Source organism: Marmota monax, unplaced genomic scaffold, assembly GCF_021218885.2.
Source record: "Marmota monax isolate L192 unplaced genomic scaffold, Marmota_monax_Labrador192_F-V1.1 WCK01_AAM20220418_F8-fsc00136, whole genome shotgun sequence".
NCBI classification, from domain to species: domain Eukaryota; kingdom Metazoa; phylum Chordata; class Mammalia; order Rodentia; family Sciuridae; genus Marmota; species Marmota monax.
Window position 1 is genome coordinate 4608090 of NW_026693905.1, and position 22808 is coordinate 4630897.

Sequence of the window (22808 nt, forward strand, 5' to 3'; positions counted from 1 at the left end):
ACAGCAACTTACTGAGACTCTGTTCCAAATAAAAAATAAAAAAGGCATATAGCTCAGTGGTAAACTACTCCTGGGTTCAATCCCTGGTATCAAAAAAGAAAAAAAATAAAAAGTTTAGGTTAATAAATCTGTGACAAAAAAATCATATTGGAGTTAACATATGTAGGTCAGAAATTTAGATATTTATGTTAGTTATTCAAAGAATATTTTAAAGAAACTGATTATAAATTATAAAAAGTCTTCTGTGATCAATGTTATTCAGTTTTCTGTTGTTGCTGTTTTTTGGGTTTTGATACTGGGAACTGAATTCAGGGGCACTTGACCACTGAGACACATCCCAGCCCTATTTTTTTGTATTTTATTTAGAAACAGGGTCTCACTGAATTGCTTAGTGCCTCACTTTTGCTGAAGCTGGCTTTAAAGTCAAGATCCTCCTGTCTCAGCCTAATGTTATTCAGTTTTTAAAACAGTAAATTGGTCTCTGATGTGACAAAAAAAGAAAAAAAAGAGAAAAAATAAATAAATAAAATGGAAGAGTTTTAAAACTCTGGTTTTAGTATATGAAAACTTAAAAACAAGCTATTATTGTTTCTCTGACTTAGAACCATTAACTTGTATATCATTTTGAGAGTTACAGAAGGCAGAAGAAAGCTAAGGCTTGATTGATTGTGGTTTCAATATAATTTAGGTAAGTGACTTTAATTTCAGATTTTGAATGGATCTTCTTTAAAGCCATCTCTCTGTTTTATCAATGACAACTGAAAAAGCTGATGTGCCTAAATATATTCATGGACAATAACAGGTCTCAGCAGGAAAGGAGCCGTGGTCTCAGCTTCTAGTTCCCTGCTGTCAGTGTCAGACCTATTCATGAAGTTCTTCATTTATTCATTATTGAAAGTGTGCTATGGGTCAGGTGCTGGGAGAGGTCTTGGTAACATGGTGAGCAAAGCAGACAGTTCCTGACATGTCCATAGGAAGTGTGATTCCCACTATAATGGCAATTATATTTATTTTAATTTTTGTTCAATCCCTTACAAGATGGGATTTTGTCTTCTCCATTAAAACACTTTATATGAAGTAGACTGGTTCTCTATATTTATTCTAGTAAATTAAACACAAATTTCTCTTTTCTTTTACCAGGAGATTTTTACTTTTTTATGTACCATATTCTTTGACTTCTTATTTTATATAGATAAGGGTTTATGTGCATATTTCAGGATTTTGTTCCTTTTTGACTAATTGCGACAAACTCCAAAGCTGGGTCATATGTTAACCAACACTGAAGCCTGTGTATTTTGCAGTGAAGTTCAGTATTTACCCTCTTTGAGAAGACAGACCCTGTGAGGTCAAGGCTTACCTTCCTCCACTGTGACTGTCTGCTCTGAGGCTGGCGATGGGGGCGGAGAAGGGGGCAGATGAGCTGTCTCTTCAGCTGCTATAGACCAAACAATGAAGAAATGAGACACAATAATTAATCTTATCAGGCCAGTTGATGTGTAGGTATTTCTTCCATCTGCAAGGGGAGACTCAATAGTAATCTGTTTGACTTATTCTTAGGCCTATTACCTGATTCATATATTTTTGACAAATTAAAAAGATAAACATTTCATATTTTTCAAAAAAGTCACTTCATTTTCTCCATAAAAATGACTTAAAAAATTAATGCTAAAATTGTATCATTAATCTCCTTCCTTTGTGTCTACTTATTCAATTAATAATATATTTCATTCTGACCCTATATGCCATATAAAAACACAAAGAGGCAGGCCTTTTAGTTTGGATTAGGCGAGTCCAACTGAAAACATATTCAAATGCTCTCTTGTTCAGCTTTTTGATCTGGAAACAAATGTTACCTTGATCATTCATGATCATACTAGCTGACATCATTAAATAGCCTTTTGCCCACTGAGTCTAAAGCCAAAACCCATCTTTTCTATGCTTTCTCAGAAAACAAAATGAAGATGTCATAGCCAGGATCTGTTGGGAGAAACCATGCCCTAGTGGGGGCGTGGCCTTCTGGACTTGGCCCTGCTTGTGAAGCACAGAAAGGTTCTGCAGGATGTCATTCACTCACAGTCATCCTTATGATTTGGTTCTTAGGACACTTACCTCCTTCATGACACTTCTACAAAGGTAAGAAATTTCAAAAGAAAATATTTCTCACTTAAGGCCAGTAGCTAAAGCCATTTTAATATTATAGAATTGCCGTTTCATAAAGCAGTTGGTAGAGGCAGCTTTTGGGATGACAGATGACTTTCAGTCCCTTGACCCTGTGGGTTTGCATGGCATATTTTAAGATTGCATATTTTTAACAAACTGGGTTATCTTTCATTTCAAAGAATAGAAATGAACAATAGATTGAAGAGTAGTGTTTTAAATATTTTTTTCTCTCTGTTTTAAGAGAAAAACAGTCCTTCATAACAAAAATACTCGGTATTAAAAAATACTGAATATATATTCTAAATTATTATTCTGGTAAAACAAATTATTTTTATTGCTTACTTTTCAATAGGTGATAGAACATGCATTAAAAATAAAATATTAAGGATACATTAGATTATAATATAGGAAAATGGATATGTGCTAATTTTAGTCCTTAAAAACCATGGCTTTTTATAGATCAGGTGTATGTACTTGTGAAACAGGGATGTCGAGCCTAAAAGTGTCCTTCCTTACATCTTGTCATGGACACATACCTGTCTCTGTCTCTCATCTTACTGGGGACAGGAAGGCTTTGGCTGAGTGTCTTTCTCAGCAAGGAAGCACTGCTTTACCTGTCTGGCACTGGAGGCCATTTGATTTGTGGCCAAGGGAGAGGGCAGTGCTACCTTGGTGTCCTGAAAGAAGCCAAACAGTCAGTACTTTTCTTATCTGATGCAAAGTCAATATTGATTCCATTGACGCTTTGACTGAAGATTTTTGTAGCCAGTTCAGAGAGACCAAAACAAGACTATAATATAATCACTCACTGAAACCCATAAAGGAAAACAATCATCTCCAATTTAAGTTTTTATACATATTTCCTATGCATGGAGTGTTATGCAATCTTCTAATGGTCTAGGAAATAAAAAATTGTAGGCCACTTAGGGGAACATCAAATTACAAGCTTATCACTCTAGAAATTACCAAAATACCACAATTAACCTGTTGAGGAGGGTGCAAATAGGTCCCAGTGCATCTCTATGGAGGGGCTGGATGGAAGTCACGGGTAAGGATGATGTAAAGGAAATAACCTATCTAGGGAACACGAGGATTTTTTTGCTGTGTTAGGGCAGGAAGACCCAGCCCCTGGCTTGAGGCTCTTCTCATTTACCTAAAGGCAGAGGTGCAGGCTGATCTTTATGCTGAGCTTCTTTCTCTTGCTCGCCTTTCAGGACTGCTACAGCCTCGGCGGTGACTACTTGAACTATTCTTGCAGACACCTCCTCTGTAATAAGCAGTAACAAAAGGAAATATCATAAGGAGAAGTCCAAACAGGTAGCAGAGAGGAAAAGTAATCAAACAGCAGAGTGGATTAAAAATCTTATCTTTGCTGTCTTCTCTCCCAAAAAGTATAATATGATTTTTGCATTACACACACAGACACATACACACACACACACACACACACACACACCAAACAAGAAGATTAAGAAAAGAAGTTGGCATCTGGGAGCTAAGCAAAATGAACACAGAACTAAAGAGAAATAATTACTTAACTCATATGCCAATTTAATTTTAAAACATTTACATAAACAAAAACAATTTAATCTCTTTGTACCTAATAAAATAAACCCAAAGAGAGACAAGGGGATCTATTTTGGATATAACTCAAAATATGTTTTATAGTATTCTTACAATTCTTACACTATTCTAGAAAATATCACTAAAATCAATTTCTGTGCTCTTTTGCAAAAATATCATGATGTAAAACCTGATGAATATGTCTCAAAATATGTATTTGTGATTAAAATGTCCAATGCAAACAAGATAAATTATGAGAAACTGAAAATATAATATTTAAATGAAATACACAGAAATGATATAGTGGAAAGTCTGTTTCTAAGTAAATACTATTTTCTAGGTAGCAGATGCTTTAAAGATCTCTGAGTTCATCTGATAGAAACTCATAAACACAACAGTTTCATTTACAAATAGTAACAGAAGTAATATTTTAAAAAAATCAGAGAGTTAAACATATAAATTTTCCTTTATATGTTTAATTCTCTGAATTTTTTTACTAGCCATTTCACTATGCATATTTCTTTAGAGATGCACCGGAGGTAAACATTTTTATCTGCAGTGCCTAGCAGTAACAGTAACAGAAGTGATATTTAAAAATATATATATTATAGCAATCACTATGTGCCAAACACTCTGCAAAGGTGTTTGCTCTTTTCATTTTAATGAATTATTTGCTATTATTGCTCCCATTTTACAGATGAGGAAACTGGATGAAGCAAGAATTGAGAAGGTAAATATTTTATTACTTTTATTCCTTTTTTTTGTGTTCAGTTTTAGTGTTTGAACAGAAGTTTTTGCAGTTATTTCCAGCAAATTAATAGCATTTAACAGTCACCAAAGCATGGTAAAGAAGTCTGACTGCTATGCTGTTGTGTGAGGCGGGCAGTGGAGGAGGAGCAAGGGCTGTGTGTTGTCCTGAGGCCAGGCTGCTGGGCAAGGTTTCTATGAAGACTGCGAGAGAGGACAGGCTCCAATGAAGTGATGTTTTCAGTGGGAAAGAACATATAAAAAAGGCTAACTGAAGATTAAATTCATTTAAAAAACAGCTTTAGATTTCTAAATTAATAATATTACAAAAGGAATTACTGTGGGTTTTTAGAATTGTTAGAGGTGGAGCAAACTCAGCAGAAAACACAGAGCTACAGGAACCCTGTGTCCTCTGCATCATCCCAGTATCTTCCTGCTGGCACTTATTCCAACCTTAGGTTTCCTCCTTCCCTCTCTCCCTCCCTTCCTTCCTTCCCTTTCTTTCTTTGATTGAACCCAGGGGCACTCTACCACTGAACTACCATGCCCTACATCCCCAGTTTTTTTTTTTTTTTTTGGAGGGAGAGTTTCACAAAATTGCTGAGGTTGGCCTCAAACTTGCAATTCTTCTGCCTCAGCCTCTCAAGGAGAGGTTGAGAATTTGCGATTCTTAAAGCTTCTCTCATGGAGCTTTACCCAGACTGAATGCTTAACACATTTTTTTTAAATAAGAAAAACCTACATGAAAAGTTTTATTCATGATCTTTGCACAAGTTAATAATTATAACATAAAAACACTCAAATTATTCTACTTACTCTATTCCTGTTTAAGGATTTCATGTATTTAGAATGGTATTTCTTAAATTGGGGTCCTGGATACTTGCTTACTTATTTTTTAGGTTGGGAAGATAATCCAATAAACATAGTGCAAATATCTATTGGTTTATATAACCAAGTTAGAACTGAGCAATGCTACATTATTTCAGTCTTTTTGTCTGATATTATATTTAGAATACAGTTTTGACACTGAGAATTATTTTAAAGGTTGAGAGATAATAAAAAATAACAGAGGTGAGCATAATACATAAAGAACATATTCATAGACCAAATAACATCCTTGGGCACTGTATAAATGGGCTTTTAAGATAGTCTACATAGAGACAAGTGAAAGGAGAATTGAATTGTTTACTTGTCTGCAGTCAGTATAGAACCATCCAACCTAAACAAAATGTACTTTACCTACCAGCATCACATCTAAATGGTGAGAAAAAAATTTAGTTTCAGAAAAAAGAATTATTTTAGATGGGAAGTTGTAGGAAATTTGTATTTTTTTATTTTTATCTGAGAATACTAATTAAAAAATGTGCTTGAGTTTCACAGTTGAATAAGAGCTTATGAATTAGTTAATTTTACTTTACTTCATATTAAAGCAAAATGTGAAAAAATAATTTAACCCAATCTTGGAAGAACTGATTAATTTTTTTTCTTTAAAAGAAACTAACAGAGTTTACGCAATGCCATTTAAAAAAAAAATCTAACAGACTCTGTGGGCACCAACTTTATACTGGCTTTATTGACATCTTCAAATAATAATTTTTAAATCTAAATGTCCCAGTGAATTTAAGAAAACAGCATAGGATTGTTCTGGGAATTTCAATTGGTCCAGGCAACTTGCAATATTTCTCTTAGCAAAGGCTGTCAACAGTGCCGCAGAGGCAGTTGTCCCTAAAGAACAAAAGATGGCTGTTTCTCAAGAGGCCTAATCAGCTCATCTCCTGAGTGAACTTCATCCTTATAGCTGACTCTTGGGAAAGGAGCAAATTCACTGAGGGTTTGGATAAGTTTAGGAAAGATTAAGGATAAATTTACAAAACAAAAGCTAGTCACACAAAATCAGACCAATAAAAATGGAAAATGTGGGCTGGGAATGTAGCTCAGTGGTTAAGTGCTTACCTTGGATACACAAGGAGCTGGGTTCAATCCCCAGCAACACACACACACAAAATAATAAACAGATAGATAGATAGATTTTGGTGATGAACTCCTGTAATCCCAGCAGCCCGGAGGCTGAGACGGGAGGATGGAGAGTTCAAAGCCAACCTCAGCAACTTAATGAAGCTCTAAGCAACTCAGCAAGACCCTGTCTCTAAATAAAATTTTTAAAAGGCCTGAGGATTAAGTGCTCCTGGGTTCAATCCCAGTACGAAAAAAAAAAAAAAATCTTCATTATATATAGTGTCCATCCATCCAAACACCCACCTACCTTCCCACCATTCATCATCTCTTTAATTATTTATGTGATAACTGTCTTTTTAGGGTAAAGCAGAGGAAATTTTATGGACTTTAATTCAGAAAAATATGGAATGAATTCTAGCATGGCTACTTTTTAGTTATTTCACCCCCCAAAATTTACTCAGATTTATTGGTTCACTCATAAAATGTGGATAATAGTACTTGTCTCACAGGTTGTCTGGAGGTTTAGTTACATAACCATATAATACACCTGGCACATCAAGGAGATCATATAAAAGGAAGACTTCTGGATAGTTCTCACTAAGATATTTTTATTTTTCTCTAGTTACACATTCTTCTGAACTTCTTAACCTAATATTTCTACTTTCAAGAAAGAATGGTGAAGAGCACTAAGGGTCCAGCCCTACTAGGTATTGTTATTATGACCCTCTGGTAATACTGTTAAATCCACTATTGTTGATGTTGATAGCTATGTTGATGGCCAAGGGAACTATGTTTGCCAAGACAAATCTATGAAGGAAGCAAATATTATCTTTGCTTTTTATTTTCTGACCTCATACCCACTTCCCTAGGTTACCATCTGTTTGAGATTGCTGCCGTCATGTTCCAGTTTGGGACTGTCTTCTAGATGGTACTCTAAAAGCCATGGTCACCCTGTCAACTCCTAAGGACAATGCACAACAGGAAAAATCCTCTTGTAGGTAAGAGATTAGAACACATTTTCATTTTTCATTGATTATTTTCTCCTTTCTTCTTTCTGTTTTCTTTCCTTCTAAAAATATATGTAAATTTATGAATAGAATCTAGTTGTCAAAAGATTAAAGATGATGATATTAAACATAAGTTGGGGAATTATTAATTATATGTAATTGGTAGGAAACAATGATCTTCGTAAGTGTAAATATAACAATGCTTTGAAAAGGTTAAGAATGTAAGAATTAAGTTCTGTTTTCCTGGAAACTGAAACTCATGTAGAAGTTGAAAACAACTCCCAGAAATGCCCACTAAATGTATGTTGAAATCTCCCCTGATCATCTGGTTGCTCTACGAAAACAACCCCTCCCAGAAACCGTGCAATGATTGGCTATGCTGTATGTGAAGTCCCTGCCCTCTCCAAGGAAAGTATATAAGTTCTGCTTAAGCTGTTCCTGGGGCTCTCTCTCTGCTCTATTCAAGTGAGCTCTGAGCCCCAGCATGCTGGACCCCCAATAAATCCTTTGCTGTTGCATGAGACAGTCTCTTGGTGGTCTCTTCCTCCAACGCTCGCCCGACCTTCACAGCTTTTTACAATCTGATATTGTGAAAGTCTCAGTTATCTTTCTTTTGAACTTCTAAAAATATTTTGGAAGTGAATAGTTTTTGGTTTATGTAAGAAATTATCTTAGTTAAGAAGTAGATGTGATATTTCTGTTTTCTATTTTGTAAATGTTAGGATTTAAAGAAATTAAGGATTGTTTTTGCATTACAGTGATAACCTTATAATTAGTTACATTTAGTCTGTTACACTTGATTTTTTTTATCATTACTATCAATATGGTTATGAGACAGTTTCTACAAGTAACAGAAAAACATCTCATACCATGGCCACAATGTCACACTATGGCTAAGAAAAAAGGAACAATGACTTGGAACTAATCTAATACGTGTATCCGCCTACAAACCACTTGGAAGAAAAACAGTCAAAGTAACTTTTCTGAATTAAACTCATCTCATAACTTCTATGAGAATAAATGCAAAGAATAAGCAATGTAAAGCTACAATCCAGGGAACAGTAATAACACCATCACTATATAGGTAAACATTTTAAAGTAAAAAATGAAGCTTGTCTTCAGCCAGGCTTGGGGCTCAGTAGTCAGAAAAGCATACCAAAGTCCTCAGTAGATAAGTTAAATTCTGGAAAGAAAAAAATATTTTTTCTTGATATTGGAGAAATATATTGATGAAGCACATCAGGAAATAAGTAGGTACAATAAAGTAACTGAGATATGTTTTTATGCACAAAAGTTACTTGGTAATACCCCAAAGGCATCACACTTAGTTATTTATATTTCCTTTAACTCATGAATAAATATTAGACTGTTATACAAGATTATTAAACACTAGGTATTTGTATATTTCTTGTCGATATTATTTAATGCACATATTTACAAGATAGGAACACTGGTAAAATAATGGAAAAAAAAGCAATGTTTTGCCTCCTTTAGATATCACTTTGATTGACATCAGTGTAGTACAAATATTTTACCTAAGAATAGGCTGTGGTGTCAGGCAACCTGGGATCAAATTTTGCCATGAGATTTGGTTCAGGGTCAACCTCTCTAACCTTCAGATTCCCCAGGTGAGAGGGAATAAAAGTGTTATTCACTTTTGGTGTGCTGCAACGATTGTATGAAATAACACATATCGTGCTCATTCAAATTGTGTATCCAATTGACCAAATGTAGGTGAGACCTAAATGTTTTTTGGCATCCATAGAGATGATTCTTTAATTCCCAAGGAATACTTCCTTTCTTATATATCCAACTACTGCCTAAGCAGCAATCTCCTGCCACTGATTACTTAAAATCAAATGACAAATGCACACAAATAAAATTTTGCTTCGGGTTGCATTGCTCTGCTCTGCATTTGTAACTGCTGCATCCCTTCCTTTTTCTCCATGATGATGACTCTTACTCCACCACTGCAAGGCCCTTCTGGTCACAGAGGTGATCACGTCCAATTTTATAGATAGGCTCAGGCACATATTTTTAATTTAGTTATTTTGTTACATTAATCTATCAAGATAGCTAACCAAATCAGTGGTGTTGACACTTTCTCCATAGCTCTGAAAATGCTAACTTGCTTCTGAGTGATAAATGACATTATAGGTAGACCCAGAAGTTTGTTTTTTAAATGTGTTCCCTCTGGGTCTTTATCAGGATCAGCTGTGATTACTTGAACATGCAAAAATTCACCAATTAGACTGTGAACACAAAACCTAAGCAATTTGGCATATGCCTGAGAACATATTTTTGTTGATTTCTTTCAGGTTGTTAAGAGCGAAGTAAGGTACATTGACAGTAAATTCAACCATATGGATATAAAAGCCAGTAAATGTTTCTGCTTTTAAGAATCACAGGCATAATAACACTTTGTTAAAAGAAATGACAAATAAGCCTACCATACACTTGTGGAAAAAAAGGAAAACAAAACAATTTAAGACAGAATGCTCCTGTCAAGAAAAGGTTTTTCTCAGTAGGGTACAGAATGGTTGCCTAGGAAACTAGTGCTAATTGCTGCTGTTGATGGAAACTAGTCAACAAGGAAAGCACTGTGCAGTCAGAAGCGCTCTACTAAACAAATACCCTAGATAAATTCACAAAAATAGGGAAAGAAGAAAAGATCCTTGATTCTACTCCTGACTTAATTTGGAGAATAAATGGCTCCTCTGAAACGCTTTCCTGTAATCAACAGGGATGAAAGAAATTAGAAGAGCAGATTGTTGGGGTTTTTTGTTGTTTGTTTCCCTGGCACCTTTTGCATTAACTAAAGAGGCCAGCATTGGCATATCCCACCCTAGTCAGACTTCTAATGATCTCAAATGGTCACGCTGGCCAACACTGCCTACTAGCATTTTCTTCCAAAGATTTCTTCCATGACTTTAGAGACGACAACAAAGATCCATTTATCTCATAGGCAAAATGTAAAGATAGCTTACACAGATAAATGCATTTAAGATAAGGAAAGACTGTGCAAAGTTCAGTTCTCCTATGAATTTAAATGGAAGAGAATGCATTTTGCACCTGCTATAGACAATGAAGCTATGCTTAGTCATTATGGGGGGATATAAAGATGAGTAACACATGGAGTTCCTACACCCACATTGTGTTTCAAGGTGGGGGCAATCTTGTGAAGGACAGGTTTTGTTTTTGTTCTTAAAGGTTTTCTAGTAGTTGAGCTGGGGCTGTAGCTCTGTGGTAGAGTGCTATCCTAACATGTGCAAGGCCCTGGGTTCAATTTCTAGCACTACCTACCCCCCAAAAACGATTTTCTAGTAGTTGCCACAGATTTTGACTGAACCTTCTCCATAGCCACTCATATAGTACTTACCTAAAATGTATTAGCAAAGTAGTAGATTAGGATTGTGAATGTATGATTACAACTAAAATCATAAAATTGAGAGACAATCTCAATTCCTTTTTTTCCTACCTCAATCTATATGCTGAAATCCACAATTTTGTATAGCTTACACTTGAATATCCTCAAGTGGAGTCTTTATATAACTTTAACAGAACTGGCCGAGCATTTAAATTTTGTCAAGGAGAAAGGCACAGGAAACTAATGTAATTATCAGTGCAACTACTAGAAAATCGTTTTTGGGGGGTGGGTGGTGCTAGAGATTGAACCCAGGGCCTTGCACATGTTAGGCTAGTACTCTACCACAGAGCTAAAGGACACCATAGGTTGAGGACACAACATTATGGAGTCAAAAGTAATTTAAAAACCATAGATTAGAAATAGTACCTCTTGAGAAGCTTTGCTTCTAAATTTAAGGGTCCAGATGGAAATAGGAGAAAAACATATATTTAAGCCAAAAAACCTAGTAAGCAAATATAGTCCCAATCTATCTTTATATTTTCATGTTCTAGTTCAAGTTTTTGGCTACTAGTGAAGCTAGAGGTATTCAATATAGTAACATGTACACATTTGGATTGTTTTGTAGACCTTATATTAACCATTTATTAATTAAGTCAGGTTGTATTATTTTATTGATCTAGATTAATATGAGAAAGATAAATTTCATAGGGGAATTTACTCCCCCTGAAATTTTATTTTTACTATCAATAAATTGAACACTATTATTTAGGCACTGGGGGAACTGATAACACTTTTAGAATTGTGAAATGCTCAGTTTTGCATCTTGTCAAAATGATTACAATTGTATTACTCTTTGAAAATTTATGAGAAACTGTATGATCTCTGTTAGGTCTTCAAAAATACCAAAGGATAATAGCATAAGACATGAGCATTAATGAGAAGATGAAATACTGACCAAACAAAGAGATCTTAACTACATTGACCCTTAGAGAAACTGAGGGGAAAAAAAATACAATGTGTGTGTGTACATGTGTGTGAGTGTGTGTGCGTGTGTAGGTGCTCATGCACATAAGGGTTTCTCTCTTTTCCCGAAGTCCCATCTGTATTTGGATACCTCAAATGACTGGGATGCCAATAATGAGGCTAGGGTTTCTTTTGAAAAAATTAATATTTCCCTATTAACCATATATTAATTAAATGGTTAATTAATTAATGACTGAATTAATAAATGGTTAATAAATGTCAGAAACAGGGGATATGATGCAAAAATGAAAAAATAATATTCTAGATTCCCCCAAAATATCATTGGAATGAACTTCAGAAAAATAAATTCTCTTAGACCAAAAGCAGTCTTTACCAATTACCTCTATAAACACATATTTTTCTTCTAGGAGTACCTATGTTTATTACAATGAAATGGTAAAAATCTACAGCTTAGCCACCATGTTTGCTTCTATCTTATCTCCAGCATAACTGCATAAAGGTTTTGGAGACCTTGTGACCTAGAAGCATATAGAATTTAAGAGATGGGAAAATCACTTATTTCACAATACACTGTATAGTACCCTTAATCAGCACATGGACAGGCTAACATAATTACAGCATAATTACAATGTGCTTAAAGCTTCTGTCCTAACACATTTTGGGGAATGAAATTTGCAAATTGCAGGAACAACACCAAACTTACGTGCTTTCTTCTTAGCAAGTCTCTCCTAAGCTGTGAATATTTTAAATAAGTGGTTGTCTATAACTGCTTATTTTGGCCATTGTAGTTCTATAAAATATTGTTTACAAAGATTCCCTTTGCACCAGCACATACAGACACTTGACAGCCTGTAAGTCACTTATAAGCAGACATAATGATTCTTTATAATTTTCAAATTATAATTGAATATATACAACCAGAGAGCCATTTTTCAATACTCTAATGTGGGAAGGTACAATGAAATTAATCTCACTATGAAATTCTGAAAACTAAAATATTGATGGTGAAAAACCAAAGAAACAATGAGAAGAATGATATACATTCAAGCCACCCTTCTATTATTATTTAATAATGTAATTAAATAAAAGTCGAAATAAAAACATAAGGAAGATGCTTTCATTGGAAAAATTTGAGGCAAATAAAATTGATGATGAAGACTTTTGGTTAAAACTATGAGCAGCAATGTAAAGAGACTCATCAGCAAGGTCTTTTTTCTTTTTATATAACATCCAATAGTTTAGTACATCCAATCCCCATTACCCTCCCACAAGATTATTTTTTAAGTAGAAATGCAAAGCCCAATATTATTTTTAATGCTATATGCTGCTAAAAAAGCAAACACTGTGATAGATTTTTTAAAAAACATTTTCTTGTGCCAAAAAAAAATCTAGAATAAAGATGGTTATTTGTGTTCTGGATTGATGAATGCATCTCATGGAAAAATAATATTAACTGAATTGCTCTCCAATCATAATAAATGAAAGGTTTATTATGCAAGACAAACAAGAAACAAGTATTAGCAGCCTTAAAGTTATCTTCATAAATTTTCAGATAACAGAAATTCTACTTTAGAAAATATCTCTGCAAGATCTGTTGAAATAAAAATTTACATTTGATGACTTTGCTTCAATATTGTTTGTTTTTCTATACTATATTACTGTATTTGTCCTCTGTATCCTGGCTTTCATCAATAACAACCATGCCCCTAGAAATACTTATAATTTTAGGCACTATCTACTTTATATCTATAACTGCCAATATATTTACTCCTTTTTCAAAGACACTGAAGTTTTATATCAGAATGCAAATGGTCTCTAGAAGTATTAAACTGTAACTCATTATTGAAACACTTCTGGTTGTTTTATTGTAGGATTCCTGCAAAAATGGATACATTTTGATGGAATGGTAAAATAAAAAATGCAAGAGCAGAATGCTATAGGGCAAGGCAACTGGGCTTTGCAATGGGGTCAAAGGATAGAGACAGGAATATGTGTATGTGACCACTGACATCATGTAGAAAATTAAAAGATGGGATTCAGGAAGCTGATGGGAAAGTGCTTAAGACATGTTTCATTTACTTCCTAAGTTGTTAGGGCTGGTCCCAGAGAGGCAAATGTTATTATAGCCATGCATTAGGCTTTGTTGATAAACACAAAGCTTCATTTGGCTTGAGAAGCAGAAATCACATGCAAGAGATAAATGGAGCTTTGGGAGGATAAGGAAAATCAGATTTCATAAAAAGGTCCTGAAATTTTTGTAAGAAAATATACTGGTGATGATTTATGAAAAAGCATGTGTTTTTTCCCTGACCATATAAGGACATTTTCTAAATTAGGATTTGTACCCTTGTTTGCTTCACTTTTGTTTAATGTGGTACAGGAGTTTGAACATAGGGCTTCACTCATGCTAGGCAAGCGTTCTACCACCGAGCTATACCCCCAGCCCGGGACCTCTGTTTTTTTAAAAAAAAATACAATTTTCATATTTCATATACAGCAGCTTGACTATGAAGCCACTGACCATTTCCTAGTTCTAAGAATACTCCTAAAACTAGTTTGGTTTCTCTGATTCATTTTCATTCTCTTTTCTTAATCAATCAATTACTCCTTCCCAACCTTTATACAGACCTCCTATCACTCAAAAATGTTTCATACAAATTTGTAGTTTGTATTTATTTTTCTAGAGATAAATTGTTTGTAAAAGTAAAGATTCCATGAAGCCAGGGAACTTTGTGGTTTCTTCTCTCTCTCTCTCTCTCTCTCTCTCTCTCTCTCTCTCTCTCTTTCTCTGTCTCTGTCTCTCTCTCTCTCTCTCTCTCTCGATATATATTCAAGTCATCCTTCTATTATTATTTAATAATGTAGTTAAATAAAAGTCACAATAAAAACACAAGGAAGATGCTTTCATTGGAAAAATTTGAAACAAATAAAATTGATTATGAAGACTTTTGGCTGAAACTATGAGCAGCAATGTAAAGAGATTCCAGCAAGGTCTTTTTTCTTTTTATATAACATCCAATAATTTAGTTACATCCACCCCCTCCCCCAAAAAAGTTGGTAAATGCAACAAAATAGTGGCAGCAACGAGAAGAGAATCAAAAGTGAAAAGGAGCATGGTTTTAATGCAGTCACTTATTAACCAACATGTCTTATCTGAAATTTCATACAACAAAATAAATACTTCAACATTTTAATCAATAGAGTCTCCAAAATATTTCAGCATGCTTACAAATTGTCATTTGCCTCACAGATCTGTGAAGATAAACACTTGTATTTATGTAGGTTTTTGATCCACTTGCATCAGAGAACATAGGGGAGAGCTGGAACAATATTATTCAAGGTTCAGGAGACTCAGCATTTCTGGTTAAAATTGAAAAAAAATGTTCAATATTTTCTAAATGTATTTTTAAAATGAAACATTTTGGAAGAATATTTCTTTATGTTAAAAATTAAATTCAAATTTATCCAGTGATTCCAGTCATAAGACAGTAAATTATCTGCTAACATAGCTTCAGTATAACCTTAAGTAGTGAAATCTAATGTCCCTAAAATAGCCAAATTCTTGAACACCGTTTTAAGTAGATTTGGATCAAATGTGCAAATCATATGCAGTCCACAAAAGATTTCAAGCACTGGAGTTTTTTCTTCAGCAGATGGCAAATATTACTGATGAGGGCAGGGGACCATTGTGATCCCAATTTAATGAAATTTTTGTCCTAAAATGTGATTTTTCTTTTTTCAGTGATTACCATATCTGCTTCCAACTCAATTCTTTGCTTCTTTTCTTACTGTAGTAAGTACTTACAAGAATTAGGTGAGAAATAGCCTGGGGGAAAATATCTTACATGTTTTGTGATTCTATGTCAAGTTAGTGCATTTAAAAAGAGAAAAAGGAAGAAAGAAATAAAAAAAGAAAGAAAGAGCCAATTCTTCATGGTGCAGGGGTGTGTGCCTATAGTCCCAGCTACTAGGGGGGCAGAGTCAAGGACATCCCCTGAGCCCAGGAGTTCCAGGCCAGCCTTGGGCAACATAGACTCTAATAACAACAACAGAAGAATTGAAAACAGCCACTGTCCTTATGTGAGTATTCATGTTGTGTTCCAGTGAAGCTCCAAGGATAACAAGTTCATTCCAATCTTTTTTTTTTTTTCTTTTGGTGCTGGGGATTGAACCCTGGGCCTCATATATACAAGTGTTTTGCCACTGAGATACACCTCCAGCCCCAGTCCAATGTTTTCAATGCTTTGGTCACAAACCTCTATTTTTCAAGCTAATGAAAGCTTGAGAGCCAATTTTAAAAGACAGATAAAAATGAACATGGCCCTTAAAAGATACAAAATGTAATAAGGAGGAAATGAACTGACTTACAATATTTTTGAGAGATGGGTACTGGGGATTGAACTCAGGGGCACTTGACCACTGACCCACATCCCCAGCCCTATTTTGTATTTTATTTAGAGACAGGGTCTCACTGAGTTGTTTAGTGCCTCACTTTGTTGAGGCTGGCTTTGAACTCTGGATCCTCCTTCCTCAGCTTCCCAAACTGCTGGGATTACAGGCTTATGCCACCATGCCTGACAGGGATGTAACAACTTTTTAATTGCTTATAATATAATAGTTGTTTATTATTCTTACTCCTATTACTTTTACTACTGGTCATCTTAGACAAGAAGTCTTTGAAATGTTGAAATTCTTAATGATTAGAATTAGAAAATATAAATGGAAGCATTTTTATTCTGATATATTGAAGAAAATAAAACTATGGATCTTGGGAAGCTTTTTAAAATAATGAGACAAAATAAGCATACCTAATTGAATCAAAACATTTTCTTATAGTTAATGTGTATATTTTGCTTACTAATTCAGTATGGAAATGCTGTTTACTACCTAAAAACTTACTATTTGCAAATTATTTTATAGACTCAAAGATGAAATAGAGGGGAAAAAAGGCATTGATGATATTTTTGTTCAGGTTGACCTCAAAAAATAAGGTACAAGATATCTCTCCAAGACAATATTGTTTTACTCCTTTAAAGGAGGATAATTAAGTCTACGACAAGTCCAAGAACATCTATTTGCTTTAAGGTTCAGGTTGACCATTTATTAGAAATGAGATTTGCTGAGCTCCTGACCCAGAACAGCAAAGCAATCCTCATAGCCAGAGGGCCAAAAGAACATGCAGTTTAGAGTTCCATTTGTGATGTTTTCAGTGGCATTTTCAATTCAGGACAATTATTACATTGAGCTCAATTTTGCAGGAATGGATATGAAAAGTTATTCAACATCCATGTTTCTTTGCTATTAGGTTAAAGATGTCATTCAGGCCATTTATCCTGGTTTTTTAAATATTCTTTTCAGTTCAGTAATTTTCATAATCATCAAAAGAAGAAGGAGCAGGAGGAAGAGGAGAAGAAGGAGAAGAAGAAAGAAGAAAGTCTCTGGATGTCTTTCCACCATCTTTGGTCAGGGATCTATTTTCTTCACTTGCAAAGCTCTCTCCCACTTTCAGACAGCCTCAAGTCTTCCACTATATCCTTTCACTACAGTACTCTGGAGTTCCTATTTAATTCTTGTTGGTTCCAACTCGCAGACTAGAGTCTTTACATGGAACTCGAGCCTCCTCTCAAAGTTCCTCCATTTGCCCCTTCATTTCCAGCATTCTTTTCTAACCTTTCCTGTTAATGTAGTGCTCACATTGGTATAATTTTTATTGCACCATTTTGTCTGTGATTTCCATTGTTAAAACCTTACATGGATCCTAAGTCTTTCTCTACATTAATTCAAGAAATATTTATTAGTACCCACAATAGAGAATAGGTTCTGCATTATATACCAAGGAACAGAAAGATGAATAGAGCACTACTTCTATCTCAAAGCATTTACAATCCAGGGACTGGGATAAAAACGCATTTACAATTCAGTGGCTGGGATAAAAACAAGCAATGAGTAATCCCAGGCAAATGTTCACTATAATCAATGCTTTTAGCAAGATCTAAACATGGTACTCAGGGATGTTCAAGAAAAAAGAGACTCATTTCTGATGATCAGATCAGTAGGTGCTCTGCCCCTTTGATGGCGGACTTCTGAGAACTGCTTCTGTAGGATTGTCCCTTCCAACATGTTTCTCTATTGCTTGCTGCACAATGCTGCATGTGAATGGAACCACACAAAATTTTCTGGGTAAAATTTAATTGTGTCATAGAAGGGAAGATTTCAGTACAATCAGAGGACTGAACATTCATGCTGGAGGTGCGTATGCAGGAATCAGAGTTGCTTATGGGCCTGTGCAGCCTTGACCTGTTTCCAAATAGAACATGTGGACAGAAAAACCAGTCTAATTTTCAGGCTGCTGAAGCTGAATCATCTCTAATAAAGAAGGTTTTTCTCTGGGTCTGGATTTTTTCCTTCTTATCTACCTTTGTCCAGTGCCTTCCTAAGTTTTCAGTATCCTGAAATTGACTGTAAATTCAGACATTTTACTCTCACTTCCATGTTCTAAATAACTGCTTAGCACTTGCACATTCCTTACAGGTTGCAAGACAGTGGGGATGTCTACTTTCCCCTCTCTCTGCTCATCAGCTGGGCTGGGTTTGCACTGTATTTTTTGAGGGCTGCTGAATGATGACTCATCTGTGAGACACGCTGCCTGGTGAGCCAGGAGCACACGGTTCAGTATCTTTTCCCCCCCAGGACTCACGATGCCAGGTCAGACAATGCTACCAGGTTTGCAAGGCAGCACCAGTTGTTCTGTTAATCTGCTCCTGATATGCACTTCCAGACTCCCCTGACAGTCAAAGCACGTGCTTTAGGTAATGTGCTGAGGAGCAGTGAAGTGTGAAGGAATGAGAGAGAAAAAGGCCTGACGCATTGAAGCAGAGTCAATGTCTCTCAGCAGCTCCTGGAGGAAAAAGAGGAGTGATAACTACTCTGCACTCCCCATCGGCTTCATAACCTCCTGACCGCAATAAGATCAAACCCAAAGCAGGGCCTCAAGGTGGCATTTGGCATACAGTGGGAATATTTTTCTCAGACAAAAACTGGCAGTATAATCAAAGTTGTACATATGTATGTATACATGCAAATGTAATAAAACAGCATATATTTGCATATTTATATATACAAATATGTACACTTTAATCACACTTTTCAAAAACATACTATTGTTTGATGATGAACGTATTCTTCAGATATCTGAGCAATTTATTTGTTCAAAACTATAATCAAAATTTTCCCTGTTTTTTTCTCTTTTGAAGGAGAGAAATATTATAACAAGAGACAAATAAAATGTGTGTGTAATCTTGACCAAACAAATGCTTAGGCAATCTAGAAATGAATCCCATAAGACTCACTTCCAGTACCGATTATTTTCATCTTGTTCAGTAAAAGCTAAAAAGATGTCACAAACGGAAGATTTTCCTTTACATAGAGATTTTTTTAAACCTCCCAAAACTGAAAAACATTAAAAGAAAAATATGGCAAAAGATAACAGCTAATAGAAGAGGAGAAAAGTTGTATGATCTTGGAAAATACAGGACTGGTGGAAGGGTTAAATAAAAAAAAATACAATGAGATTAAATTAAGTTTACACTTTAAAACAACCCACAGAGAATAATTTGTACAAACACACCTGAATTGTTCTTAGCACAAATCTGTTGCATTGGTAAGAATCAAATTCAACAAAATAATTTTTTGAAGTGTTGGTGGGCCTAAGAGTTTGATAAAAATACTTAGCTTAGTGCTGGTGATGTGGTTGTTATTTAGCACAAAGCAAGACAAGAGACGAGACTGATTTCCATAGTGCATGGAAGGCGTTTTCTTTAAGAACATACATGGGGGTACATGTATATACAAATTAACCTTAGTTTTAAAACATCATATTGTAGTGTGTTCAGAGCCTTGCTCTTCACAACTTGAAGAGTTTGTAGGCAATTAAATTTTCCAAGGAATAAAATCATACGTCAATTTGTTGAGTCATTGGTTTTAATTGAAACAAGTCTTGAGAAACCACGTTTTTCACAGATTTTGATTCAATATTACTGGCTTAGAACAATGTCATCCTACTATGACTTTAAATGAAGAGCACAAATTGATTTTAGGGGATGAACTACCACATATTAAACAACAACAAAAAAAACTTCATTTATAAAACATCAAAAGTTGTATCTGACAACACCTGCTGTACACAAGCTCATTCCTTATCAAGAGCAACAGACACAATTCTTTATGATAATAACGATGTAAGTTAGCACTGAATTAGGTTCAGATGCTTCTACTCATCAACATGACAAGCCACATATTTTGATAGGAGTTAATACCCAAACCTGCTTCATTCATCTGGTAGAGAAACCACACAGGCTAGAGCAAAGGTGATAAATGCAAACCTCACGCAACTGCCTTTAAAAACAAACAGACAAACAAACAAAAACAATCCTTGCCTTTCTCACACTTTCTAGCCCCAAATGCCTAACCTTCAGAAGGAAAACACTGAAAAGATGCCCATTTTCTGTCCTCATCTGTCGGTGTTGCCAGGCCCAGATGCTTCGCAGTGAGGCCATGTAGTTTTCTGCAGATCCACCCTTGAATGCTAAATAACTGGGCTCCGCACACTCCTCTCACTGCGGAGCTCAGGGAAATGGCAGCCAGAGCAAGGAGTGGTTGGCATGGCAACAAGGAGAAGAAAACCTGCAACCTCTTGTATTGTGAGGCTAGCCTGCTTATTTGCCTCTGGGGGTGGTGTGGATGGCTTTAGTCATTTTGCAGGAGAAATGGCTTTGTACTATTTTGCTCTGCGTAAATCTATGAGGGATTAGAAGCAATAGGCCATATTTTAAGTAGGATGCTGGAGGCAGGAGAGAAGAAGAGTAAGAAAGGGCAGTATGAATTTTCTAAGATTGAAAAAGGGGAATGGAGAGAAGCTGAAAGCATACTTTACCCTTTGCATGTGAGAGGCTTCTACTGATAACATCAGCAACCATAAACATATAATATCTATCTCTCAATCACTAGGCTGCTTCAATCATGTGGGCTTTAACATGCAGGACCAGGCTATAGAAACCCAGGTCCTTTAGAAGTTCTGAGGAGGTGACAGCTTTCAGCTCTTGGACAGGAAGTATCTAAAGAGCCTGCCCCAAATGTTGGGAAAACAAAGGGCTCTTGGAGAATCCAGGGGTGTAAACTGAAGAAACGCCTTTCAAACTTTTCATTGACTGGAGGATACCTGGGGCACCGGCTTTTGATGGTCAAAAAGCCACTTTACCCGTGACTAGTATTTCTTTCTAGTGCTCAAAGCCTTGTAACCGAGGACAGTCAAAATCACCAAAGCCCGATTTTAATACCTCAGTGTTTCAGCATCTAGACACATCTTAGAACTGCCTCCTTTCTTTCTCCACTCAGGCTAAAAACTGGGAATAAAGTTGTGATTTTATGTGATGCTTACAGGTGCATAAATGCTGCAATAGAAGAACTGTCCTCTTTGTCTTTAACAGACAACTGCTGCAAAGGGCTGTGCTATTCCAAATCTGCTAGTGGGGTCATGGAAAGAGCATGGTCTGTCTACAAGCCAAGAGGTATTGATTCTTGTGTTTATCATGTGACCTTGGATGGATGACTAAATCTGTAAAGGGGATGACTGTAAAAGGTCATCTTCCTGGTCCCTTCCTCATTTCTGTCATTTTTTCTACAACTATATGATAGAGAATGAACAGATTCCATTAGTGTTTTCTAATAAAGGACAAATCCTGACATTTACAAAATTAATTCTGGGAGTTAAGTGAAGAAAAAACAAAACAAAAAACACTCTCATCCAAAAGAGTCTTGAAAGCTTTCAAAGTCAGTAGCACATTAATAGAGTGAAAAAAAAAAAAAAGGTAAACCATAGAAAAAGCCCCACATCACTTCTTAGGGATAGGAGAGTTCAGAAGAAAGAAGAGACACTGGATTTCTGAGTACTTGTGGTCACAATGCAGTTCCCCTTACTGTGCAACCCTGGGAAAGTTATGTAATCATTCTGTGCATTAAAAGAAAGATCCTAATGATAGGAACCAAAATCTGTGGATGTTCAGGTCCCTTATAGAAAATAGCATAATATTTGTATATAACCTACAAATATCTTCCCAAATACTTTAAATAATATCTAGAATGCATATAATACCTATAACAATGTAAATACTATGTAAATAGTCTGAATTATTTTGGAAATATTAATAGGAAAAAAGTCTAAGAGCTGGACGTGGTGGTACATGCTTATAATCCCACTGACTCAGGACAGAAGCAGGAGGATCACGAGTTCAAAGCCAGCCTCAGCAACTTAGCAAGCCCCTAAGCAACCTAGTTCTCTAAATAAAATATAAAAAAGCCTAGGGATGTGGCTCATTGGTTAAGTTCAATCCCAAGAACAACAACAACAACAACAACAACAAAAAACAACACACACACATAAAAAACAAACAAACAAACAAAAAATATACATGTTTGGTACAGATGCAAGCTTTTAAAACTATTTTTGGTGCACAGTTGGTTTTATCTGTGTATGTGGAACCCACAGAGACAGAGGGCGACTGTATATCCACAATAGTTCTTTAAGCAAGTCTTGAAGGATGAATAGAGAATTAGAAAATCTTTTCCATTATATAGTTGAAAAGTGAGCATCAGTAAAATGATGGTGTTTTACAGAGGAAGGTAAAAAATACAGAACTTCTTTGTTGGCAAACTCTGGTGTTGGCAAACTCTACAAGAAAAGGCTATATTCAAAATGATCTTATAAATAGATACAGGACAGATAGGACCTGATATTGTAGATAATGAGAACTCAATGGAGTGAGACCAGCCACATTGCCAAGTCATGTGCACAAAGATTACAGAAAATAATTGTTGTTTCATGTCCTTAAAATGTCATTTGAAAGGTTACTTTTTTTTTATTTTCCACTTTCTAAAATGATTTTCCAGTCAAAATTTTACAGGTTTTATTCATCAGTTCTTCTGCCCTTTTATAAGCAACACTATGTTATTTCAATGTGAATTCTCAC

The 22808-nt window shown here is 35.4% G+C and overlaps 1 protein-coding gene across 30 annotated transcripts in view; it reads right to left on the minus strand.

Moving 5' to 3' along the window:
• The window catches only part of Map2 (microtubule associated protein 2), a 291958-nt gene that overhangs the window by 48544 nt on the left and 220606 nt on the right, over positions 1 to 22808 (minus strand). For all 30 annotated transcript variants that reach the window (XM_058585200.1, XM_058585196.1, XM_058585197.1 and 27 more), the window contains 2 exons: positions 3314 to 3427; positions 1358 to 1435 (listed from right to left, as the gene is read on the minus strand). In XM_058585200.1, coding sequence (XP_058441183.1) covers positions 1358 to 1435; positions 3314 to 3427 — 192 coding nt within the window. The remainder of the gene's footprint in view (positions 1 to 1357; positions 1436 to 3313; positions 3428 to 22808) is intronic.